At 54.0% G+C, this 24,447-nt stretch overlaps 4 protein-coding genes across 17 annotated transcripts in view; 2 read left to right on the top strand and 2 right to left on the bottom strand.

Moving 5' to 3' along the window:
* Nucleotides 1-5,915, bottom strand: part of GRK6 (G protein-coupled receptor kinase 6) — a 28,492-nt gene extending 22,577 nt beyond the window's left edge. The window contains exon 1 of the mRNA XM_072823983.1: nucleotides 5,750-5,915. The gene's annotated coding sequence lies outside the window, so the exon portion shown is untranslated. The remainder of the gene's footprint in view (nucleotides 1-5,749) is intronic.
* On the top strand, nucleotides 299-17,961 carry F12 (coagulation factor XII). 6 transcript variants are annotated; one of them, XM_072823985.1, is made up of 14 exons: nucleotides 401-501; nucleotides 867-924; nucleotides 4,546-4,645; nucleotides 4,802-4,872; nucleotides 5,172-5,282; nucleotides 5,425-5,556; nucleotides 5,694-5,798; nucleotides 5,915-6,080; nucleotides 6,168-6,370; nucleotides 6,468-6,690; nucleotides 6,896-7,032; nucleotides 7,127-7,282; nucleotides 7,776-7,924; nucleotides 8,012-8,332. In XM_072823985.1, exons 1-14 carry the CDS (start codon nucleotides 445-447, stop codon nucleotides 8,177-8,179), a joined length of 1,836 nt encoding a protein of 611 aa, XP_072680086.1. In that variant the 5' UTR covers nucleotides 401-444; the 3' UTR covers nucleotides 8,180-8,332. The 6 variants fall into 6 exon arrangements, 1 of the variants encoding a protein (XP_072680086.1); XR_012029710.1 differs by lacking the exons at nucleotides 7,127-7,282; nucleotides 8,012-8,332 and adding exons at nucleotides 17,396-17,634; nucleotides 17,722-17,961 and having other exon boundaries at nucleotides 305-501; nucleotides 6,468-7,032; XR_012029708.1 differs by lacking the exons at nucleotides 7,776-7,924; nucleotides 8,012-8,332 and adding exons at nucleotides 17,396-17,634; nucleotides 17,722-17,961 and having other exon boundaries at nucleotides 299-501; nucleotides 6,168-7,032.
* Nucleotides 9,396-10,038, top strand: PFN3 (profilin 3). The gene has a single exon (XM_072823987.1). It carries the CDS (start codon nucleotides 9,564-9,566, stop codon nucleotides 9,975-9,977), a length of 414 nt encoding a protein of 137 aa, XP_072680088.1. The 5' UTR covers nucleotides 9,396-9,563; the 3' UTR covers nucleotides 9,978-10,038.
* SLC34A1 (solute carrier family 34 member 1) lies at nucleotides 11,141-23,697 on the bottom strand. 9 transcript variants are annotated; one of them, XM_072823972.1, is made up of 13 exons: nucleotides 23,583-23,697; nucleotides 22,272-22,411; nucleotides 21,976-22,125; nucleotides 21,759-21,887; nucleotides 21,544-21,687; nucleotides 20,529-20,640; nucleotides 20,210-20,405; nucleotides 20,023-20,118; nucleotides 14,900-14,969; nucleotides 14,455-14,622; nucleotides 13,121-13,237; nucleotides 12,902-13,026; nucleotides 11,141-12,208 (listed from the first exon to the last, which is right to left on the bottom strand). In XM_072823972.1, the coding sequence occupies exons 2-13, from the start codon at nucleotides 22,378-22,380 to the stop codon at nucleotides 11,705-11,707; spliced, it is 1,920 nt and encodes a 639-aa protein (XP_072680073.1). In that variant the 5' UTR covers nucleotides 22,381-22,411; nucleotides 23,583-23,697; the 3' UTR covers nucleotides 11,141-11,704. The 9 variants fall into 9 exon arrangements, with proteins under 9 accessions (XP_072680073.1, XP_072680077.1, XP_072680071.1 ...); XM_072823976.1 differs by having other exon boundaries at nucleotides 21,976-22,138; XM_072823970.1 differs by having other exon boundaries at nucleotides 22,272-22,381; nucleotides 23,583-23,687.
* Between the last annotated feature and the right edge of the window lie 750 nt (nucleotides 23,698-24,447).

Consider the following 24,447-nt stretch of genomic DNA (forward strand, 5'->3'; position numbering starts at 1 on the left):
TTTCGACCTACAGATCTGTGAATAGAAGGGTATTGTTTTAAGCTGCAAAGTTTTTGGTTAATTTTAGGCGGCAATAGAAAACGAGTATACTTCCCCATAGACGCTATGATCCCCGAAGTAGGAAGCTTCTCTTGGATCTCCTTGAACATCCTCCCAAGAGGACCTGAAACATAAAGTCCCTCTTCCTGCTTCCAGCCCTACTATCTGTGAAAAGGATGAGAAGACCAGCTCCTTATTCTATCCACACACACCAAATCCCAATTCCCTCACCCTTGGGGGCCTAGCAAGGAAGCTGCTCTGCTTGGCTTTCCACAAACAGCCTGTGCCCTGCCAGGCCCAAGAGGGCAGCTTGACCCAATGTCTGCTTCCCAGGACTCGGGGACCTTTGACCAATTCTATTGATCTGGATTCCTGGGCAAGCAGCTGGACTAATAGACAGACGCCATGAGGCTTCTGCTGTTCCTGGGGTCCCTGCTGGGAAGCCTGGAGTCAGTACTTTTGGTGAGAGCTGTGGGAACAAGGAAAATTGTGCTGGGATGGCCCTGGGAGTCCCTATCACAGCCTTGGCCTCTGATCATGACCTTTTGGTCCAGGTGACTGGGAGGCCTATTTGGAAAGGCAAGAATAATCCATAAGGCCCAGGTGGAGGAGAAAGAGACACCCAGAGCCAGTGGATAGGAGGACATAGTCTTTATTTCCAGAGGAGGGGATCTTGAGGAGACAATGGAAAGAGGAAGGAATGTTCTAGGTCTTTTGAGGAAATTTCTGCATTTCTGAGATGTGAAAGGAAGCTGAGGACTGGCTCAGGTTCAGAGGCCGGCTATGACTTCCTGGGACAATTCTCTGCCATCTTCTCTCCTCTGTAGACTCCACCTTGGAAAGCCCCCAAGGTGCATAATCACAGAGTGGACGAGCACACAGTGGGTAAGTACCCTGGCTGCACCTCCTAAGAGACCCTTGCGTGCGAATGAGTACTGTGGGGAGTGTTGCCAATGGCAGTTTGGGGCTCTTGGAGCGCAAGGAGGGATCCTAGGTATTCTTCACTTTGTCCCCACTTTGGCTGACATTCAGACCAGAGTGTCTACTATGTGTCTGGTCTTGTGCCCATGGGCACTGGGGACCCAGAGTGACGACAAACTGTGTGCTCCTGGAGGGCAGGGCTTGAGCTGTATCTGAGTGCCCAGTCCAGTGCCTTCTAGTCTTCTTTAGTTTCCCTAGCCTCTCTTCTCCCTCCCTCAGTACATCTTACAGGCATCAGTCATGCTACACAGAGGCCATGGCCCTTGATGGACAAGGAAGGATCAGAGCAGGGCTTTGGTGCCTAAATGCCTCTGAATCTTGGCTTCATCACTTATGTGCAGGTGACTCTGGGCAAGTGACTTGACCTCTCCGAGCTTCAATTGCTCCCAATCATAAATAGTACACCTCTTAGGGTTGTGGAGGAGAAATGAGTTGTTAATCCATGTGAAGCCTTCAGCCCACAGATTGCTGCATGGTAAATGATTAAACTATATTAGCTTTTATTTATCAAGCTCCCTTTTAGGTGGAAGATGTCTGTATCCCCCCCACCTCAAATCATGCCGCAGCTCCCCATTGCCTATATTTTTTCAGGCACTCAATATTTGCCTAGAATTGTGACCTAGATGGACCCTGCCCTGGTAAGCCTGGTGTAGTGGGGCCAGACCCAGGACCTCAGCATGGCACTAGGGCCCTCACATCCAACCCTGCCTGTCTCTGCCTCCTTTCCTCTTCCTTCTACACCCAGCCAAACTGCTTTCCTCTCTCTTGCCTGAGCCAACCTAGGTGCCCTGCTCTTGTCTCATTACCCACTTGCAGTCGTCCTCCTCTCTGTCCATCCCATTGGCATCTTAAAGGTCCATCCTAAGACTCTTCTCTCCTCTTTTATTCCTGTTCTTGGTTTGGCCCTCATCAAGTGCCACTGTGCTTTTAATAACAAAACAGCAGCTAATGCTTATTGAGCACATTCTATGTGCTAGACTCTGTGTTAAGTATGTGATAGACATTATCTCATATGAGCCTCACAACACCCCTCTGAAGTAGACAGTCAAGTCTTGTCATTCATGGTTGCCATGTGCCTATTAAGTCACCGAGAACACTGAATTAGCAAATGCTGAATGGCTGTTCCTAAAGGAAATATCAGGTTAGATTTCTGTGAGCTTGAGTCTCAACATTTTCATCAACTGTCAACATTAAAGCTTGTTTTATGTGTGATTCTGTTTCAAGATACCATACTTAATATACCGTTGCTTCATTAATCCTGAAGCCACACTTCGACATGGATGCAACTGGAGGGTATTATGCTGAGTGAGATAAGTCAATCAGAGAAAAACAATTATCATATGGTTTCACTTATATGTGGAATATATGAAATAGTGAAAGGGACTATAAGGGAAAGGAGGGAAAGTGAGTGGGGAAAAATTATAGAGGAAGACAAACCATGAGAGACACCTAACTCTGGGAAACAAACAAAGGGTTGCAGAAGGGGAGATGGGCGGGAGGTTGGGGTCACCTGAGTGACAGGCACTGAGGAAGGCACTTGATGGGATGAGCACTGGGTGCTATACTATATGTTGGCAAATTGAATTTAAATAAAATATTTAAAAAAAAAAAAAGAAAAAAAAATACTGAGTCCATGGCCAGCAGCACTATAACTCATGGCTGGACGAAGTTTATCACACACAGAAATACTCTCTGTGGTACCCATAGTGACCTGCTTACGCTTAGGAACTTCAACACTGTATTTGGGGGCCATTTTCAACAGTAAAAGCATCTACCAGAAGCACAAAATTTCAGAACTGTGGCTCTAAACGACTGTGAAAAGGACACTTCTTTACACTGGAAGAGCTGAAACAAGAAGCAGAGCATTACCTTGTTTCACCTCAGCTGGGAATGCTTCAGGCACCTCAAACTTTTCACCATCCTATGCATGTCCACAAATGACCATATAAACACCCTGAGAATTGGTTAGGGGATTACAAATAAATTTTAGCAAGAAGGCAAATTTGCAAGTATGGCAAATAGAGAGGCTCGACCATACTTTTTTTTTTTTAATTTTTATTTATTTATGATAGTCACAGAGAGAGAGAGAGAGGCAGAGACACAGGCAGAGGGAGAAGCAGGCTCCATGCACCGGGAGCCCGACGTGGGATTCGATCCCGGGTCTCCAGGATCGCGCCCTGGGCCAAAGGCAGGCGCCAAACCGCTGCGCCACCCAGGGATCCCTAGACCATACTGTTTTAAAAAATAATAGTAACAATATTTTTATTGTAAAACTTTGGAAATTACAGAAATGCAAGAAGAAATTCCTCCATAATCCACTATCTTCTGACAAACCACTCCTATAAACTTTGGGGCATGTCCTTCTAGACTTCTTTCTGATGCATATGTAAATATATTTATACAAAAATAGGACCACATTTGACATGCTGTTTTTAACTTGCTCTTCATTTAAATTTATGCTTTCTGTACTATTATATCTGCATCATTAAAAGTGATTTTTAGGGGCACCTGGGTGGCTCAGTCAGTTAAGCATCTGACTTCAGTTCAGGTCATGATTTCAGAGTTCTGAGATCGAGCCCCGCATCTGGCTGAGCTCTGCTTGTCCCTCTTCCTCTGCTTCTCCCCCATCCCCCACTCTCCCTCTTTCTCTCCCCTTCAAATAAATAAAATCTTCAAAAAATAAAAGTTATTTTTATTATGAAATATGCATAATATAAAATTTGCTATCATAATAATTCTTAAGCATACAATTCCATGGTATTAAGGACATTCTATTGTCCTGCAACCATTACCACCCTCCATTTCCAGAACCTTTTTCATCTTGCAAAATTAAAATTCTTCAACTGTATAGTTGACCCTTGAACAAGAAGGTTAGCAGTAGAAAATCCTTGTAGAACTTTTGACTCCCCCAAATTTAACTACTAATAGCCTACTGACCAGAAGCCTTACTGACATTGTAAACAGTCGATTAACACATATTTTGTATGTTAAATGTATTATAAATTGTATTCTTGCAATAAAGTAAGCTAGAGAAAAGAAAATGTTTTTAAGAAAATCATAAGGAAAACACATTTATAGTACTGTACTTATTGGAAAAAATCCACATATAATCCACCATAGTGAGTATGGTTCAAACTTGTGTTTTTCAAAGGTCAACTATACTATGATCATTGCCATTTTACAGGTGAGGAAACTAAGGCTTAGAGTGGCCAAGTGACTTCTACATTCACCTAGTATTTTTTAAGTGCCTACTTTATGGCAAGCACTGTTCTAGGCCTGGGGGCTGCAAATTTGCCCAAGGTCACAAACTAGTAGGTGGTGAAATCAAGGTCACACAACTAGTAGGGTGGTGAAATCAGGAGTCCACTCCAAATGTCTGACTACAGAACTGAAGCTCTTAAGCAAGAAGCAGTCTTGAAGGCACAGCAATTGTTTCAAGGGTCTATTTTTCAACCAGACTGTGAGAGGTGGTACCTGGGCAGGGGGACATGGGGCATACCATCAGGGAGTGTGTTATCTCTGCAGTTCTCACTGTCACTGGGGAGCCCTGCTACTTCCCTTTCCAGTACAACCGGCAACTGTACCATAAATGCACCCACAGGGGCCGGCCTGGCCCCCAGCCCTGGTAAGACTCCCCAGAAGGGGTTGGAGCAGGGCCCTGGGGGAGATGGATTCTGCCCACTTTCTGCCCAAGGAATCCTTCGTGGAGAGAGGGGGCTCTATTAGGGAAGGGTGGGCCAGCCCCTTGGGCAGAGCAGGGAAGCTTCATCTCTTTCTACAGGTGTGCTACCACCCCCAACTTCGAGCAGGACCAGCAATGGGCATACTGTCTGGAGCCCAAGAAAGTGAAAGGTGCTACACACAGTCTTTGGGGGTGGTGCAGGGCCCTCTCCTCCCCACTAGTTACTCTCCTGGGTAACATCAGTCCCTACACACCTGGTATTCTGGGCCCACCCAGACTCTTCCATCCCTCCAGAGGGAAAAGTTCTAGGAAAAGGTAGCCCCATTTTACAGGTGGGTGAAGTAAAACATGGAAACTTGGAATGCCAAGATCACAAGACAAGCAAGGTTTGGGTAGGGACTCGGCCTCCATGAGCCAGGCTGTCTGATTCAGGCTCCCCACTCTTACTTCCACTGTGTCCATCTCTCAGACCACTGCAGCAAACACAGTCCCTGCCAGAAGGGAGGGACCTGTGTGAACATGCCAGACGGCCCACGCTGCATCTGTCCAGAACACTTCACTGGGAAGCACTGCCAGAGAGGTAAGGAGATGGTGAAGGCAGGGGAGGAGATGCTGAGGAAACACGGCAGTCCGGGGCCTACTGAAGAGGTCTCTGGATTCCCAGAGACTTGGCATGATCCCAGCCTCTCCTGAGACCCCTGCCCTCACCCCTTTGTCCCCAGAGAAGTGCTTTGAGCCTCAGCTTCTCCAGTTCTTCCATGAAAAAGAAATATGGCATAGGCTTGAGCCAGCCGGTGTGGCCAAGTGCGAGTGCAGGGGTCCTGATGTCCACTGCAAGCTGGTGGCCAGCCAGGGTGAGTGGATGGGCGTAGAACTGGCCTGAGTCGGGAAGAGAAGCTGTTAGAACCCCAGGGTAGTGTGTCCAAGGAAAAGGGAGTTCTCTGTGGGGGTCTTTGGGCCCAGAGGTGGCTCAATGCACTCCACCTGCCAGGCTGCCACACCAACCCGTGCCTCAACGGAGGCACTTGCTTCCAGGCAGAGACTCACCGCCTGTGCCGTTGCCCCACGGGCTACGCTGGACGCTTCTGCGACGTGGGTGAGTCGGCACCCAGAGGAGCGGGAGCTCCGCCCCCAGGGAGGAAGGGCGGAGGAGCGTGGGGAAAGTGGCTGAGAGCGTGGTTCCGGGCTGCAAGGAGTCTCCTCTCTCCCCAGACACTGAGGCGCGCTGCTACCACGGCCGCGGGCTTGACTACCGCGGAGCGGCCGATGCTGCGCTCTCGGGCGCTCGGTGTCAGCGGTGGGCCTCCGAGGCCAGCTACCAGGAAGTGCCTGCAGAGCAAGCGCTGAGCTGGGGGCTGGGCAACCACGCCTTCTGCCGGTGCGCTGGGGGGGGGGGGGGGCAGGGTGTCCCCCTCTGCCCCAGGGCCCTCTGGGGCTACTCGCGCCTTAACGGCTCCCGTTACAGGAACCCGGACAATGACACCCGCCCGTGGTGCTTCGTGCGGAGCGGCGACCGGCTAAGCTGGGAATACTGCCGCCTGGCGCGATGCCAGGCACCGGGCCTGGCGATCCCTCAGATCCTGCCTCCCACCCAAGTCCCCTCTGGCCGTCCGACCCTTCCCGTGCCCTCGCCCTCAGCGTTGCAGAAGCCCCAGCCCCCGACCCCAGGTAGTGGGGAAGGGGCGAGGGGCCAGCGGCTGCGCTGCCCGCTACCTGGCAGCCCCCGGCGGGTCTTCCCCGCGCTCAGCCTGGGCTCCTCCCGCAGCCTCGAGCGCCACGCGGGAGCAGCCCGCGGCCGTGCCCAGTTCGCGCTGCGGACAGCGGCTCCGGAAGCGGCTGTCCTCGCTGAGCCGCGTCGTCGGGGGCCTGGTGGCCCTGCCCGGGGCGCACCCCTACATCGCCGCCCTGTACTGGCGCCACAGCTTCTGCGCGGGCAGCCTCATCGCCTCCTGCTGGGTGCTGACGGCGGCTCACTGTCTGCAGGACCGGCGAGTCCCCGCCCGCCCGGCGCCCGCGGGGGACCCCAGCTCCTCTCTCCCGCTCGCCCAGCTTCCGCGCGACGCCCGAGCCCGCGTCCCAGCTCCCGCTCCCTTCCCCGGCGCCCCAGGACCGAGCCGAAACCCAGGGAGGGGCTCGGGGGCAGGAGGCCTGTGGCGGGCTCTGAGCGCGCGCCCCCGCACCCCCCGCCCGCAGGCCGGCGCCGGGGGAGCTGACGGTGGTGCTCGGCCAGGACCGCCATAACCGGAGCTGCGAGCAGTGCCAGACGCTGGCCGTGCGCGCGTACCGCCTGCACGAGTCCTTCTCGCCCGTCACCTACCAGCACGACCTGGGTGCGTGGCGGCGCCCCGCGGCGCCCAGGGGAAAGGGCGGAGGCGGGCTCGGAGTCCCGGCGCCCGGGGCTCACCGTGCTCCCCGCCTGGTTAGCGCTGCTGCGCCTGCAGGAGACGGCGGACGGCCGCTGCGCGCTCCCGTCGCCTTTCGTTCAGCCGGTCTGCCTGCCTAGCGGCGCTGCCCGCCCAGCCGAGGCCCAGGCCGAGGCCGCACTCTGCGAGGTGGCCGGCTGGGGCCACCTATTCGAGGGTAGGCAGAAGGCTGGGGGCGGCAGGGACACCTCTGGCCCCGGGGTAGGCGAGAAAAACCCGCAGTTTGGGCACCACGAGGGACAGGCGGCGCCGACCTTGCGCGTGGGGAGGACTGGGGGCCGTCGCAGTCAGCTCCTGCCAGGTCCTGGGCTTCACTGCTGGGGACGGGGATCCAAATCTCCTAAGGGGTCCAGGGGGAATCACACTTTCCCTTGGTTCTTTCTGGGCGCTGTGATGCAACGGCTAAGGATGCCGGCCTCGCGCTGGAGCAGTCGGTTCGCTCGCTGGGGAGCATTGTTCTGAGACACTGGGGGGTGGGAGTGGGGAGTGGGGTTCCAAAGCAGTCCTGCTCCGCCCCGCCCATTCAAATCCCCGCTCTTCTCTGTTTTGTCTGTAAAATGGTGTTAAGAGCAACTCTCTTCCTCACCGGCTAATTAGTGGGCGGCAAGCAAAGTCGAGAGGGGTGTGAGGAAAGCGCTCTCGGTTCGTAGGTGCGGGGGAATATTCCAGCTTCCTGCAGGAAGCGCAGGTGCCGCTCATCCCTCCCCAGCGCTGCTCCGCCCCCGAAGTACACGGAGCCTCTTTTATCCCGGGCATGCTCTGCGCTGGCTTCCTCGAGGGCGGCACCGACGCCTGCCAGGTGAGTCCGTGGGCCGCCTTGGCGCCCTCCACCCGGTCAAGTGCAGACCCCAAACCAAGTGCGCTGAGCCTCGTGTCCCCGACCCAGGGTGACTCCGGGGGCCCACTAGTGTGTGAGGAAGAGGCCTCAGAGCGCCAGCTCATCCTGCGAGGTATCATCAGCTGGGGTTCAGGTTGTGGCGACCGCTACAAGCCAGGTGTGTACACCGACGTGGCCAGCTATGTGACCTGGATCCAGGAGCATACCAATTCCTGACTGTTTCGGGACTTGTCCTTCCCTCCTGGGCAATTCTGGAATGGGAAGGTGGCTGGCCTAGGATTACGGATGGCAAGGAATGTGTTTCATTCCTCTTAGCACCGTCACTGTGGCAGGCATGGAGTAGGCACTCAATAAAGTGCTTTAAAAATGCTTGAGAGGCACAGCTCTTCAGGGGGCCCCATGGAAAATGCCAAGACAGTAAACTGCTGCAGTTCTCCACACCTCTCAGGGAACAGAATCTATTGAGATCTTAAGCAAAATATAGAGATTCATGTCCAGTTAATATTTACTTAGCTGTTCTGTGTACCAAGCCCTGAGCAAGGTGACTCCATAAATCATTCCTTATATGAAACTATCTTAACATTTGAAGTTTGTAGAACAGAGGTTCTCAACCTCTGCTGCACACCAGAATCATCTGGGGAGCTTTTTTGAACCTATGCCTGAGAACTACCTCAGATCAATTAAATCAGTTATCTCTAACTGGGGTGTTGGTAGTAGTATGTTTTTATAACTCTCCAGGTGATTCCATGTGCAGCGGAGGCTGAGAACCATGGTCAGAAATGCTTAATATTACAACAGTGGTGTGGACTCAGAGCTGGCAATGTGGAAGATGACTCCCCCCAACTTGCAGTAGGGCAGTGGGGCTCAAAGTGTGCTGGACCACCAGCAGCAGCCTCAGCGGGGAACTTGTTAGAAATGCATATTCTCCAGCTACCTCCTGTACTACTGAATCAGAAACTCTGAGCTGGAACCCAGCAATCTGTTTAACAGATTTCCAGGAGATTCTGATGTTCCTAACATTGAACCAAACTGGGGATTCTGGGGGTTGAATGGTTACCAGGCCAAGAGGTCTGGCTGTCCAGACTTGCTCTCTTTCATTTTGTTCTTTTTTTTTTTTTTTTTAAGGTTTCATTTATTTATTCTTGAGAGACACAGAGAGACAGAGGCAGAGACAGAGGCAGAGGGAGAAGCAGGCTCCATGCAGGGAGCCCGATGTGGGACTCGATCCTGAAACCGTGGGATCACAACCTGAGCCAAAGGCAGACACTCAACCACTGAACCACACAGGCATCCCTCTTTCATTTTGTTCTAAAACCCACGAGCACACTGTGCTTGGTGAGCCATTTAAGTTGGTTTTTCAAGGGTTATATAGACTTAACACGATTTCCTCTTTTAGGCTAACCTTACAACTTCACCAGGCCTCAGAACCTCTTTCCCTCACCCCACATATACATTCTCTAGAGTATATAGCCTCTCTGTGACATCATCATGCCTCAATATCACAAACCCGACCCCACGTGCGTCAGTGTCTCGGGTTCCAGGCACATGGCACAGCTGGATATCCCTTGAACGTGCAAGGCGAGGGACGCACTCAGCCAGAATGGGAGACTGGAAAGGCTATATCAGCGCAGTGCTCCGGGACCAGCGTATTGACGACGTGGCCATCGTGGGCCACTCGGACAATCGCTGCGTGTGGGCATCACGCCCTGGCGGCCTTCTGGCTGCCATATCCCCGCAGGAGGTGGGTGTGCTCACGGGGCCCGACCGCCGCACTTTCCTGCAGGCAGGTCTGAGCATTGCAGGCCGCCGCTGCTGCGTCCTCCGTGACCACTTGCTGTCTGAGGGCGATGGCGTTCTGGACGCACGCACTAAGGGGCTGGATGGGCGCGCCATCTGCGTAGGCCACACCCCGCGCGTGCTCCTTGTGCTTATGGGCCGTCGTGGCGCGCACGGCGGCATCCTCAATAAGACAGCGCATGAACTGATCAACGGGCTCCGCACGCAGGGCACCTAGCAGGACAGCTAACCTGCCCTCGCAGCTGGGCCAAAATAAACAGCTGGGCGTGGCTGGTTCATCCTCTGTTTGTGAGCATGCAGGGCAGTTGCAGATGAGGAAACCAGTTTCCTGGAACATTCTTACAGAGGGGTTACCTAATGGGGCTGGGATTCTGAGCCCAAAGGTTTCCCGGCCTCCTGGCCCTCTTTCCGTGAGTGCCCTGCAGAGGCCTCTGGCCTGACTTCCCAGAGTCCTTTCCCAAAAACTTTCCATACTTCCAAGACACACTCTAAAGGGAGCCCCTCCCACACCCCTTCCCAGGTGCATCCCAGCTAGACCCAATGGGGTCAGGGAGTCAGGCTGGAGGTCAGTGTACTTCTCACCCCCTCTACTTGGCAGTAGGAAGCCTTTGCAAATGTTGTGAGTGCGTGAGGGAACAGGGCTGGTAGCTTGGAGCGCAGCTCTGGGGTCCCCTCCCAGGTTCTTGCATCTCCTCCCACAAAATCCAACAAGAGTGGAAAGAGAGCACAAGTCCAAGACCATCACAATGAGGTCTGGGACCCTAGAGCCTTCTTTCCCTCTTGGGGTCCAAAGGCCCCAGAGGACTCCCTGGACTGCAAGGAAGAACTTAGGTATCCCCCACCCCTTGATCCTCACACTGCAGGCTTTAGCTCCGGGGCCTTATGGAAAAGGAGGAATTGAAAAGTTTGGATGGATTAAGGGAGGCTTGATTATTGCTCAAAGATAAAGGACAAAGGTGGGAGGGAGGATGGCTGGTCCCCACCCACTCTGTGCTGGGGCCCAGGGCCTAGCCTTTCTTGCCCATCTTCACCTTCCCTGTTCCCTCCCTCAGTGTCTCCCAACAAAGCCCTCACCTGTCATTTGTTTGCTGGAACTTGTTCTTATCCCAGAAAGGGGGAGGAAGTAAGGTGGGTGAGTCTAGAGGCAGGGAGAGACCAGAAGTCAGCTGGGTGGGGTGGGTGGGGATGGTACAGAGTGCCTTTCTTATATTTGCCTTGGGGGTGGTCCCAGGCCCTAGGAGGGACTCCCAGGAAGTCTGAATCAGAGGTTGGACTCATTAAGGCAGGGTTAGGAGGATTATTGGGGTGGCTTGCAGGAAATAGTGCTGCTGAACCCCAAAGCCATGGTCTTGCCCCCTCCCCAGATGGAGAGCAGGCAGATTTTTAAATGCAAATGAGAATTTAATTCCTTTTTCATCACGAAGTATTGGGAAAGGGAGTTGTAGCGGTGCTGCAGAACAACTGGGTGAGGATGAGCAGGATGGTATCAGGGAGGAAGGAAGGTGACAGGGAGGGGTGAGAACTCAGCCAGTGACTCAGGCACCCACATCTATGCACAAGCAAACAGCTGCAAGTCATGTCCTCAGACACACCCTTACTCCTGCTGCGCCGAGTCGGACTTGCGTGTACAGGAAAACCAAACACAGGCCTCTGAACAAGATCTTCTTGTGGGCAAAGGACTCAAAAATTTCACCAGGTGCCCCATAGCCTGCACACAGCCCCCCACAGGTGCTTTAGTACACACATGCAAGATGACACACAGTCTCACTTGAACACGCCCACACACGCATACACACTGACTCTCAGTCACACAAGCTCAGACCTCTGAAGAGCTGCACAAGGACAGGCCCATGCCCAGAGTGCACAGACACACCCCTTTGCCCTTCTACAGTGGCACCGAGCACAGGCCCTTCCCCGGCCCCTGGGGCAGTTTTGGGCTGCAGGCTAGAGGCGGGTGGCATTGTGTCGAGCAGGCAGTGCCAGGTGGGGGGAGGGTGTGGCAGGGGGCATCTCCTCCAGGAAGACCCTGGCAGGCAACGGTGGGGAGCGAGGCTCGGGCCTGGCACAGCACAAAGTGGCACGTGTGATGAGGCGGTCCAGAGGCTGCAGGGAGTGCATCCAGCGGGGCAGGAAGTCCCATGTCTGCAGCCACTTGGGCAGGTGTCTGGGGCTGCGATTCTGCAGGACACTGATGAACACCACAAAGGCCAGCAGAGCCCCAAATGGCGTGCCCACACCCACCATGGCCTGCCAGCCTGCCATGGAGATGCCAAACACCAGCGAGGGCAGCAGCAGGAAGCACAGGAGGAGGTAGAGGACAGCAAACCAGCGGTACTTAGCAGTGCGTTTACCCAGCGCCTTGGCCATGCGGATAGGCAGGCGTGTGCAGGGCACCGGGTACCACAGCAGGATGCCCGAGATGTTGAAGAAGAAATGGCAGAGGGCAATCTGTAGAGGAGAGGGCAGAGGGGCTGAGGTGGGCATGGGCCCCGACTCCCCATCATGCCAGCAGGGATAGATAATAGGAGTCAGGCCTGGCCTGGGCAGCAAGAAAGTCAGGGCTGATGGGTTCCTAGTAAAATATTGAGACACTTTTGAACCAGGTGATAAATGCTGCCCTAACTCTACACATTTTCCCCACTGATCTGTCTCACAAATTCCCCAGCAGACTGTGCCCAAACCCAGCAACAAAAAGATGCATACTAGTTTCTGGCTCACAAGCTCTGGCCTCCTCATTGGTCTGAGCCCTAGTCCCAGCCCCAGCCCCAGCCCCAGCCCCAGCCCCAGGCTTGTCATTGCTCCATTGCTCCTAGAACAGCTGCCCCTTTGCCATCTGGACCCCTGCTTGTCCTTGACCCCCGAGAATGGGCCAGCCCCCCTCTGGTTGCACCCCTTCCTGAGTGCAAATCCCACCTGCTGTTGTTTGTGTGATTATTTGATTAACTTTTACCTGTGAGATGCTAAGGCCTTGGAGGTGGCACCAGGTCTACTTTGCACTGTGTGGTGTCCACAGAGCCTGGCATAGTGGGTGGCCCCTAGTGGGCCGTCAAAAACCTTGTTCCATGGTGTCCCACCCTGGGTCTGGTGCCACCGTGCCTCAGTCACAGCCCTGTCTTGCCCTGGGCAGGCTCCCAGGCGCACCTGGACAGCACTAGACAGCTTCTCCCTGGGGCTGGCCAGTGCGGCCAAGATGGCGGTGGTGGTAGTGCCGATGTTGGAGCCCAGTGTGAGGGGGTAGGCCCGCTCGATGCTGATCACACCCAGGCCTGGGGGCAGACAGAGAGGATAAGTTCTCCCCAGGTCCTTCCTTTAGCCTTCCCTGCCAGCGCCCCCCGCCCCCACCTTGCCATGGTCACTCACCAATGAGTGGGGTGATGGCTGAAGTGAACACAGAACTGCTCTGGACAATGAAGGTCATGCCGGCGCCCACCACCATGGCAAAGTAGCCTGTGGCCCAGGTGAAGGGGGCGGGGAAGTCTACAAGGACACCCCCGTCCCAGTAGGGTCAGTAGGAGGGCTTTGGGAGGGCAGCCAGGACCTCCCTTATGGAGGAGGTATTGGACGCTGGCTTCTGAGCAGGGCCTTGCCAGTTCAGTCCCCTGCTCAACTGCAGTGGCTTCTACTCTGCCCTCCTTGATCTTGGATTAAAGGCTCTTCTCAGCCTGGTTCCATTACTATTGCTTAGTAATATTTCCTCTGCCCGGGATATCCATTTCGCTTCTAAATGTTCATCCTCAGGGCTCAGTGCAGATATCATGTGCTACAAAGCCCTCCTGGACCTTGGCCCTCTGGCAGACTTTGTTTTGCTCCTGTCCCTAAGCTTTCAGAGATCCATAAATGCACCTGACTCCAGCATTTGTTACACAGCCTCTGCCAGTGCCAGGCCCTGTCCCCAAAGCCTGAAATGAAGCTTAAAATGAAAATCAGATGGTGTCACTCCCCTGCCCCAATCCTTCAAGTATAAAGTCATCCGTATAAAGTCCAGGCTCTGAGCACAGCTTGGGGGGTGGGGGGGTGCACGATCTGCTCCTCCCTGTTACCTTGCTGACTCCTCCCTGCCTCACTCACTGAGCTCCCACCACACTGCTGGCCACCTTTCTGCCCAGCTGGTTCCTGCGTTTGTGCCTTTGCACTTGCTGTTCCCTCCACACAGAACACTTTTCAGCCACCTCCGATTACTACTACTCATTTTAGCCTCACAGAGGCTGCTGAAAGCCCATTGAAGGAAGCTTCTTCCATATTCTCTGTCATTTTCGCTTTCTCCTTGGTCACTCCTCTCTATATCTGAATGTATCCCCCCTTGATCATTTATCTTTCATTGTATGTCCATCTCCTTCTTTGGGCTGTGAATCCCCTGAGGGTAGGATCCATCTCTGTGGCTCACCTCCGTATCCCTGGCACTAGATCATGCTTGAGCACATGGGTTTAATGAGTATTTGTTGAATAAATCAGTGGCCTCTGAGAATCTGTTTAGAGCCACCTACTAGAATGGAACCACAGCCAGAGGCAGTCACAGATCCCCAGCTGCCAGCACCTCAGGAGCCTCATAAACCACCCAGCCCAACCTCTTCTTTGTTTGCAGGGAAAAACTGAGGCTCAGAGATGGCAGGGTGATCACACAGCAAGGCAGTGGTGGGACTTAAGATTTGGAAGGGTCCATCCTGGGGCCCACACACCCAGTTCTTGGGGCTCACCAGTGTTGATAACCTTCTGAATGACCTTAGCCACCTGGCCCTTAAGCAGAGAATTGAGCATCTTGACAAGGAGGATGAGGCAAGTACACAGGACCATCAGGGAGCTGGCCAGCAGAATGAGCCCCACAGCCAAGTCAGGCAGCCCTGTGTCCACGAAGATGTGGTTGCCTAGTAGGGAGAAGTGTCAAGCTGCTGATAGCTGAACCCCCCCACAGCTAGTATCCCAGTCCCCTGCCTTTGCTGCCCTCTCAGGATTGGAACTTAAGGACCCACCTCAGGCTCCCTCAGCCTCAACAACAGGGCCTAATCCAAGTCCAGGAGCTGAGCTGGTAGACAGCTGGCTTTCCTGGGACTGGTAGCAGCAGTGGCCAGGAGAGAGATAGCCCTTTCTCTGCCCAGCTCTGCCCCCACCATGCCAGACATCTCCCATGATGCAGGCACTCACATTTCTCCATGGAGGCATTTCCAGGCATCCTGCTGGTGTTCGCCTCTGCCCTGGGCATAAGGGTCGGAACCTAAATGAAGAGGAGAGTGACTTAGAATATAGGAAAATGTAGCCTGGGGTTGGGGATAAGATGGGAATTAGGGAGAGGTAGGGGGTAGGATGGAGGTGGGCCTCCTGGCTCCATGCTTGTGGATAATTTGCTTGTACTCTGAGCCTGTTTCCTCTGCTAGAGAGATGGGGATGGAAATGCCTGCTGCAGAAGAATCTGGCCATGGTCAGCCCTCTGAACACTCTGTCCTATCAGTCTGCTGATCTGGACCTCACTGTGACCCACAGAGGTATCCTGATCCTGTGGCTTCTGACCATGGCCCTCCTTCCAAACACCCTCCCTTGCCCATCCTTTATTTACCAGTCCCTCTCTTGGTGCCCCCCCTGCTTCCCCAGCATCTGTGCCCCATCTTCTCACCTGAGGCACCATTAGCCCAGACTTCATTGTCCTCTTGCTCAAATCTTTATAGGGGGAGGTTGGGTACAGGAGGTGGGGGAACCACTCTTCTTCAGCCCTCACCTACTGTCAGTAAAGTGAGGGGGGCTCCTGGAGAGGCCCTCCAGTTCAGAGGGCGCAGGACTAGGCAGGTAGCTTATAGGGGCAGTAGCCACTCAGCTCTAGGCCACTGTCACCATCCAGGGACAAGCCAGCATGGCCAAATGGCCCGATTCTACAAGAGAAACCCCATATTTTCCAATTATGTAAGGGCCAGTTTGTTCTGGACCACTAATTTGCAGCCTCATTGGATCGAGGAATTATTTTTTCTCAAGTGCAACTGGGGTGCTTATCTTTCCCTTAGGATCCCAGCCTTGAAAGGAAAAATTGGGCTGGGCTTGGATGAGCAGAAACCGTTTCCCCGAGGAAGAACTGAGCCCCAGTGAGGGGCAGTTACTCCCAGGGCCATAGGCAAAACACAAGAGCCACAACGTTTCCTTATTCACATTCTGCCTCCTCTGGAGGCTGATTTAGGCCCTGGTCCCAGGAAGTTCTGCATCCCACACCCCCAGACCTCCCTTGTGCTGAGGGTAGTGTCTCAGGCAGGGCACTGGCACTTCAATGTCACAGCTCCTTTAGGGTTTATTCCAAACTGTGTCGTTTATAAAATGTATGATAGAGATAAGAACTATTTCTGGTGCCTGGCTTTAAATCTGGTTTATTTTAGTGACATGTGCTGCTGTGAGTGGGGCACTGTACCCCAATGTGTTCCAGCTGTCCATACCAGCAGTCCTGTTTCTTATACCAACATCCTGGAGCAAGTCATGCCACCTCTCTGAGCCTGTTTAAAGCAGGATGACATAAGAGCTGTTATAAACAATTACAGGAGAAAATGTGTGTGAAGTGCTCTCCAAAGGCTTATCTCATGATAAGTCCTCCGTAAGATACTGTGCCTCCTGATAAGGATTAGACCCCCCTTTGTCCCTGAGCCTATCTAGGCTTACACAGTGGGAAGGGTGTGTGCGTAGGTGTTTGTGTGAGATTGACTTCCTAGGTCAGGATCAATGGCTCCTGCAGCTGTGCCTGAGGATCCTGGCTCTAGTGGGAAAGACCTTGGTGGACCAGCCCGGAGCCCTGGGAGGCATATGATCCCTGAGATGAACGGCTGCCTGACCAGCCTGTGCCCCTTACCTGGCTGGGCCGACCCACGGTTTCTTAAGGGAGGATGTTAACGGCTGGAAGGGGAGGGTCCCACTGGGGGCTGGCTGCCTAAGGGCAGGCCAAGGCTGAGGGCTCAGGCCTCTGGGGTTTTGACCCTTGACCTTCCTGCCTGGGGTTGCGGGGCTCTGGCACAGCTCCCACAGTGGGGGAAGTGGGAGAAGGCAGGGGCAGCATAGAACCTGTGAAGTGCAAGAGAGGACTGGTGGTGGGGATGTCAGAAGGTAGGCAGGCTGGACCTGCACGGTCAGGTGGGGGGGGGGGTACTGGGTGAGGGGAGGGAGCAGGCCCACACCTTCCTCGTCAGGAAGGTGGGAGCTCTAGCCTAGAGAAATAACTGGGCCGCCCAGGGTCTGGGACATACCCCGTAGACACACCCATCCTTCCTGGGCCAGGGGTGTGTGGTGGGGTGCTGATTTCTGTGGGAAGAACAGAATAAATGAACCCCAGGAGCCCTAAGCTGAAACCCCTGCTGCACCTTTCCCAGCTGTGTGATACTGCACCAAACACTTAACCTCTCTGGGCCTTAATTTCCTTCCCTACAGCAGGAGTTCTAATGCTGCCAACCTCTTCCCAGGGGCTAGTTTTGAGGAATCTTGGAAGAGAGGATTTGAGTGCCTGTAGGAACATCCAAATTAATGAGGCATCTCTGGAAACTGAAGGCCAGAATTAAGCTCACAGGCTCTGAGAATCCTTTCCCTGGGGAGAAACATACAGGATGTGTGGCTTGTGCAGTGTGTAGTTCAGCCTGCAAGGTAAAGGGAGCTCCAGGGTCTTTCTTTTTCTCGACACAGAAATCACTGTGCCAGCAGCGCCGTCTGGTGGCAAAGAGGAGAACTCCCTCTTAGAGCACTACCTGCCTCTCTGGAGCAGTCTGGGAGTGGTTGTCACCCATGGCATTCAGGCCCGATAGGAAGAGTGGAGAATGGACATACATGGTGGATTACCACACTGGCTTCTGGAAGAGGCAGCAAGATGGGGATTCAGAAGTATGGGCTCCAGATTACACCAGGATTTTCATCTTACCTCAATGGTATGAACTTGGGTAAGCCTCTCTGAGCCTCAGTTTCCTTAGCTGTAAAATGGGCAAGTGATAAATCCTGTTTTTCCGCCTTTGCAGGTCCTCAAAAGATGCTTGTTTAAACCATTGCCTCTGGCGGGGCACCTGGGTGGCTCAGTTGGTTGAGTGTCTGCCTTCAGCTCAGGTCATGATCCCAGGGTCCTGGGATTGAGCCCCACGTTGGGGCTCCCTGCTCAGCAGGGAGACTGCTTCACCCCACCCCTTCTCCCCCTGCTCGTTCTCTCTCTCTCTTTCTCTCAAATAAAATCTTAAAAAAAAAAAATTAAGAAAAAATTGCAATTGCCTGTGGATTTTCTTCCACTATTCGAAAACCCTCAGATTCCCAACACTGTCTTTGATGACTTGGTTTAGGTGAGGTTGGGTCCAGTCTGGTGAAAGTTGGAGGCCACAAGGACAGGTTGGAAAGGAGACTGGGTGGCCAAAGGGAAATTAGGAGTCTGGTGTGGGAGGAGCTACCAGCACACGTGGCGAGAGCAAGCACAGGGCAGCAGAGCCCTGTTCCCCGTGGTCTGACCTAGAGGGGCGGGTGAGAACAGGGAGCTTGTATGCCACCCCCTCCCCCGCAGCTACTGTCCAAGCCAAGGAAATCCCAAGTGGATACTGCTCTCGAGGAGAGGCTCTTCCCAGAGAGCTGGGACGCGAGACCACTACTCAGGCAGGCGGCGTCTGCGACAGTGAGGACAGCCCCCGCCACGTGAACTTGGCTGGCTTACTCCACACCACGAGGCCCTGGGTTCCTCTTGTGGAAGGCAGGATACTCATGTCCACCTTGCCAGCGTTTTGCGCGGATCCCATCAGGGGAGGGCTACATCCGGGGCACATGTGAGGGGACACCTGCCCAAGGCCGCTGGGGCGGGGGCGGGGCTTTCGGAGCGCGGGCGGTACTCCGCGGCTGAGGAGCTCCCTCCTGTGGCTGGTTTTCTGTGAAGACCAAACCCTGTGTGGGATCCCTGGGTGGCGCAGTGGTTTAGCGCCTGCCTTTGGCCCAGGGCGCGATCCTGGAGACCCGGGATCGAATCCCACGTCGGGCTCCCGGTGCATGGAGCCTGCTTCTCCCTCTGCCTGTGTCTCTGCCTCTCTCTCTCTCTCTCTGTGACTATCATAAATAAAAAAAATAAATAAATAAAAAAAAAAAAAAAAAAAAAAGACCAAACCCTGTGATTTCTGTGTTATCCAGATTCTGCTATTAAGTGAAAAGGATTTGGTCAATTCAGAGAGCTCAGAGAGTGCCCACGGGGCTGGCGAGAAGGTGGCACTGTGTTGGAGGGGTCAGAAAGCCAGCCCAAGAGCTGCCCACATGGGCTTTTGATGTCGAACTGCCTTGAACACTCCGAAGTGCCGAACCAAAGCTGCACACTGCTCAGACACAAAGGAACCACAGAGGGCAGGTTGAAAGGATGCTCTCCGTTCAAGCAGGGATAGCTGGGATAAAGGGCCATCAGGTAACAGGAAGGATGAGGGGGCCACCTGCGCGGAGCCTTGGGCTTCGGGTTTCCTTCTATCTTGTTCTAAGTGGAGTTGCTTCTTATATGTGACAATTAAGAAGCAAATACTGTGGATTACAGTTTTGATGAAGCACTTCCATTTTCGTGGCTGAGTGAGAAAGTATGCTGATTGCCTGCTTTCTTGTGAGCTTAGGGTCATGGCAGGTCCACAGGTGTCCAACTGATCCAAACAGATCTTCATTCTGGGCAGTAGACACGGTGCAGAAGGACACTTCTGTGGCAGTCTCTGGGGAAGGGGCCCCGACATCAGTACAAGTGGCTGTTGTGTTTCCACTGAGGTTTCCATGTGGCCCACTTGTCTCGTCCCTGTTTTTCTAGCTTTCCCAGGCATCCTTGTAACCCCTTCACTACCCCCTCCCCTGTAGGCCCCAATACATGGCACAGCTGAATCACTCTCCCCCTGGCACCCTAGTGGGGAGAAGAGAGCCCTAGACTGCTACACCTGTACTCAGGGTCCTGAAATGGCTGGACAAGCTCCAGTAAGTGTCTTAGCCTCTAGGAGCCTATTCTCTACCTGTGAAACCAGCAGGTTGAACCAGATCAGTGATTCTCAAACTTGAGCATGGAGCAGACCTAGAGGACTTATTGCAACATAGGGTACTGCGTCCCACCCCACCCCCAAGTTTTTTCTAATATGTTTTCCCTGGACCTACTAAGGTCTTGGGAAGGGCTGAATAGCCTGTAGCTCTAATAAGTTCCCAGTGGTACAGGTGCTGCCGGGCCACACTTTGAGAACCATGAGGCTAGATTGAGTTGATTGGTAATAGCTGCCTAAAGCCGCTGTGAGACTGGAAGGGACTGGACAGTACTACTTGTGGCCAGACCTGAGACTCACCCCCACGGGGTCTGGGTGGCACCAGATCCGGATGAGACTGTGGTTTCTCAGGGACTCGTCACCAGTGGCAATGCTGGTAATCACAGACTTGTCCAGCTGTGGGCAAGATGTGGGTGGGGGGAGTGAGAGAGGGGTCTTTACTATCCCCCAGCCCCCACCCCATGCCCCATGCCCACCTTGCCCCCACCTGGATGATGAGCTTGGTAAAGGGCTCTGTGATGATCTTGAGCAGATCAGGGGCATCGCGGCCACCATGAATGTTGAAAGAGGCAACCACCAGCCCAGTAACATGGTGCAGGTACCCAGTGGCAGCCTCCAGGGGCAGCAGGACCAGAACCGACAGCCAGTTAAAGCAATCATGCACTGTGGCCCCTGCAAAGGCCCTGGGTGGGGAGGCCACATTGCAGGACAGGCCAGAGCCAGGATGCACTTATACCAGGGGCTCCTGGCACCTGGAACCACCCTCCCCCGACAAACACAGGCCCCTCGCCACTCTACCCCCTCACCGCCTGAAGTCAGTCCGATCCCCCGCCTGCATCAATGCCACAATGGTATTGGTGACAGAGGTGCCGATGTTGGAGCCCATGATGATGGGGATAGCAGAGCTCACCTCCAGCACTAGCAGAAGAAAGGACCTCTTACATAACTGTGTGAGGGCCTCCTAGCTCCTGCCCCCACAACATCTCCCTCCAGCTCGCTGCCCACGTCCTGGCCTCCACTGGGCAGTCCTGCCATGATGCTGCCCAGCCTTGATGTCACAGGTACATGTGAGTATACATGATACATATGCGTGCATGTGAATGGATACACTGCATGTGCACATATATGTATATGAGGCACGTGTCCTGTACGCAAATGCAGATCTGTGCTTGTGTGTGCATGCATCCAAAGTGTGATGGTTAGTTTCATGCATCAGCTTAGCTAGGCTGTAGCACTCATTCAGTCCACTGGCCTAGATATTGCTGTGAAGGTATTCTGCAGGTGTGATTCACCTCTACAGCCAGTTGAGTTTAAGTAAAGGGGATTATTCTTGATATCTGAGTGGGCCTCATCTGGTGAGATAAAAGGCCTTAAGAGCAAAACTGAGGCTATTCGGCCTTGGCTTCACCTCAGAGTTTCAGCCTGCCCTTCCCAACAACCTCTGCTACAGATTGTAGATTTGCTTAGCCAGCCCCACAATTGTATAAACCAATTCCTTGCAATAAATCATATGTATATCTCCAGTAGGTTCTGTTTCCCTGACTGATGGAAGAAAGGACTATGTGGTGATAGGGAGCTGAGCCTTCCTGGGTCTGGACTCCCCATTTGCCACCCTTCCTAAATCTTGAGGCACTTCTCCTGGCTAAGATTCCCGGCCATGCCTTGGAAGATGGAGTGGGAGATGCTGGAGTCCTGCCCCTTGCCCTTAGCTCCCTGGCCCCACTTCTTTTCCTGGCCCCCAGCTCTGATGCACCACCTCAGCCCCCATCCAGCACACTCAGCCCCCCACACTCTTTCCCTAGCCCTGGTGGGCCAACTTACAGCCAGAAGAGACCATGCTGACAATGATGGACGTGGAGGTGCTGGAACTCTGCACCAGCACCGTCACCAGGATCCCTACCACCAGCCCTGCTACTGGGTTGGACAGGATGGCGTTGTCCTTGAAGATGTCACCAGCCACCTTCCCTGAGGAGTATTAGCCAGCATTGCCTGATGCCCTTCAGGAACCCTGTCCCGGTCCCCTTCTCTGGTCCTACCTCCAGCCAGTTGGAAGGCAGAGCTGAGCACGTCCAAGGAGCAGACGAAGAGGTACAGAAAGGCGAGCATCAGTGGCACCTTGAGGAATGTCATGCCAACCTGGCACAGCTTCTGGGCCAGGCCCAGCTCTGGAGATGGGCCAGTTGTGAGCACAGGGGCCAGGGGCTAAGGCATCAATTGCTGACATCCTTGCTGTCCACCCCTGCCCAGGCCCACCTGGCTTTTGGTCCTCCTCCAGGGCCAGCTTGGCAGGCAGGGGGTCATGGCACTCCAGAACCTCTCCATAGGGGCAGCCGTGCTCAGGAAGGGCCACAGGGCCCAGGCTGGGGAAGGCGTAGGCGGAGGTCCCTGGGATCCTATGCAGGACTGGGGAGGGAGGCTGATAAGGAGTTCCCAGAAGCCCTGGGATAGGCAGGGTCAAGGACGTGCTGGGCAGGGAGAGGGGTGGAGACCTCACCGGGGATGGTAGCAACTGTGGGCACTAAGGGTCCAAGGATGGGAGCAGCACTCACCCTGAGGGCTGGGCACATAGGCAAAGGCTGTCCCACGTATCACGCGTCCGCCTCGGACTGGGTGTGGGGAGACAGCTGGGGCCCCCAGCCTTTCTCCATAGGACATCATCCTGGGTGCACACCGTGGAGCTGTAGTAACACTGAATGACAACTGCTGTGTCCTGGGAACCGACCCATGCTCACACGCCCCTGTCCACATCCACACCCACATAATCATATGCACAAATACCCATGGTGTGCAATCCCTAATGCACATCCTCCACCCCCACATGTACCAGAGATGCACATTCAGGTACTCATCCCAGATTCATGTATTCATTTGCTCAACAAGTATTTGTTGAGTATCAACTCTATCCTAGGCACTGAGCTAGATGCTAGGGTACAGTGATGACTCAATACAAGGACAACCCCTGCTCTCAGGAAGCTCCAAGTCTTGCAGGGAGACAGATGCCAATGAAGTAACCCCTCACATAGAAAGTGGCAATGGGAACAAGGGTTCTAATGACAGATACAGGTGCCACCAGAGTGCCCCATGGAGGGGGTGGAGGGCAGAGATGACTGGGCTGTTCATCTGAGATGAACATGAGTAGGAGTCGCCTGATGGCGAGGGAGAAGGGCATGTGTGCAGCGGCCTCTGGAGGGAAAGGAGCTGTGAGTGCCCTGCAGCCAGAGGGGGCCAGGGAACGTGTGTCAGCAGAGCTTGCAGATGTGGGCCAAGGCTGTGTGTGTGGGAGGAGTTCTGATCATCCTGAGAGCAGAGAAGAGCCGTGGACACCTGCTTGCTCATGGGACCTGCTGGATGTGCACTCGGGAGAGTCCACTGGACTGGATCTCAGGTTTGGGAGTTCCCTTCGCAAACGAACTTCTTTCCCCCACCTGCCTCTCTCCCTCACAGCAATAAACAAACACCAATGTCCTTTCTCCCATGAATGGCTTTCAGACCAGGACCGGTTTAGGTAAGGAGGTTTCCCCATGCCCGCCCCAATCTGAGAAACCCTTGGCATGCTTTAGAGCCCCCTGAACTGCCTCAGGAGTTCTTGGTGGTTGGGGTGAGCATACCCAGTCTATATCAGCAGCCTGTACCCCCACACCCCTATGTTGTCCCAAGGGCCCTTGGCTATTTGGCGGAATTGCAGGGAGCTGGAAGAGAAGTGCATGAGTTCTTTCCTTTGCGGGGTTGGACTGGGACTGAGATGTTATGGGTGCAGGAAGGGGAAGCACAGTTAGGGCAGAGGTGAGGGAGCAAGACCGATAGGCTATTTCCTTCTAAGGCTTGGGGATGAGTTTGGGAGTGAGGAGCCCTAGGCTTACCTTGGGATTCTGTGTTTCAGCTCCTGCTCAGCTACTTAAGGAAGCCCCAGGGGCCTGAGGCAGAGCTGGGACCCTCCTCTTTATACCCTTGGGTCAAGGGCAAAGTCCCAAAACCCTAGCTGCCCTCTCTCTGTTCCCCAATTAACCTCACCCCTGAGATTCCTCCCAGTTAATTACTAATCGTCAGCTCTGCTGGGGGAGTCTGTAGTCAGGCTTTCCCTTTCCCCATGCAGAAACTCAGCCTGAAAGAGACCCAAGCCAGCTAGGGCACAGACACATTCCCAGGGTCCCCAAAAAGATTTCATGGCTCCAGCCCCTTCTCCTCATTCTTAGTCTGACAGGACTCTTGTCTTGCCACAAACCTGGATGTCTGTGGATCTGTCTGTGGGTCTTAGGAGCATTTGGAGGAGAGGGAGCATGTGATGGAAAGAGTAATAGAGAAATCTGGGAAGGCTTCATAGTGTTGAGTCAGGGAGGGTCTCCAGTGTGTAACCACAAATCCAGGATGTGTCTGAGAGAATGTGGAGCCCCTGGCCAGATCAGGAAGGGCCTGGTCTGGGATCCCTGGGTGGCGCAGCGTTTAGCGCCTGCCTTTGGCCCAGGGCGCGATCCTGGAGACCCGGGATCGAATCCCACGTCGGGCTCCCGGTGCATGGAGCCTGCTTCTCCCTCTGCCTTTGTCTCTGCCTCTCTCTCTCTCTGTGTGTGTGTCTCTTATGAATAAATAAATAAAATCTTAAAAAAAAAAAAAAAGGAAAGGCCTGGTCTGCATTTTAGAATGGTCTCTTTAGTAGGAGAAAAGGGGGTTGTCTGTCAAAGGGGGCAAGTCTGGAAGCAGAGAGACCAGCTAAGAGGCTGATGAGAT

Source organism: Canis lupus, chromosome 4 (genome assembly GCF_048164855.1).
Source record: "Canis lupus baileyi chromosome 4, mCanLup2.hap1, whole genome shotgun sequence".
Taxonomy (NCBI): domain Eukaryota; kingdom Metazoa; phylum Chordata; class Mammalia; order Carnivora; family Canidae; genus Canis; species Canis lupus.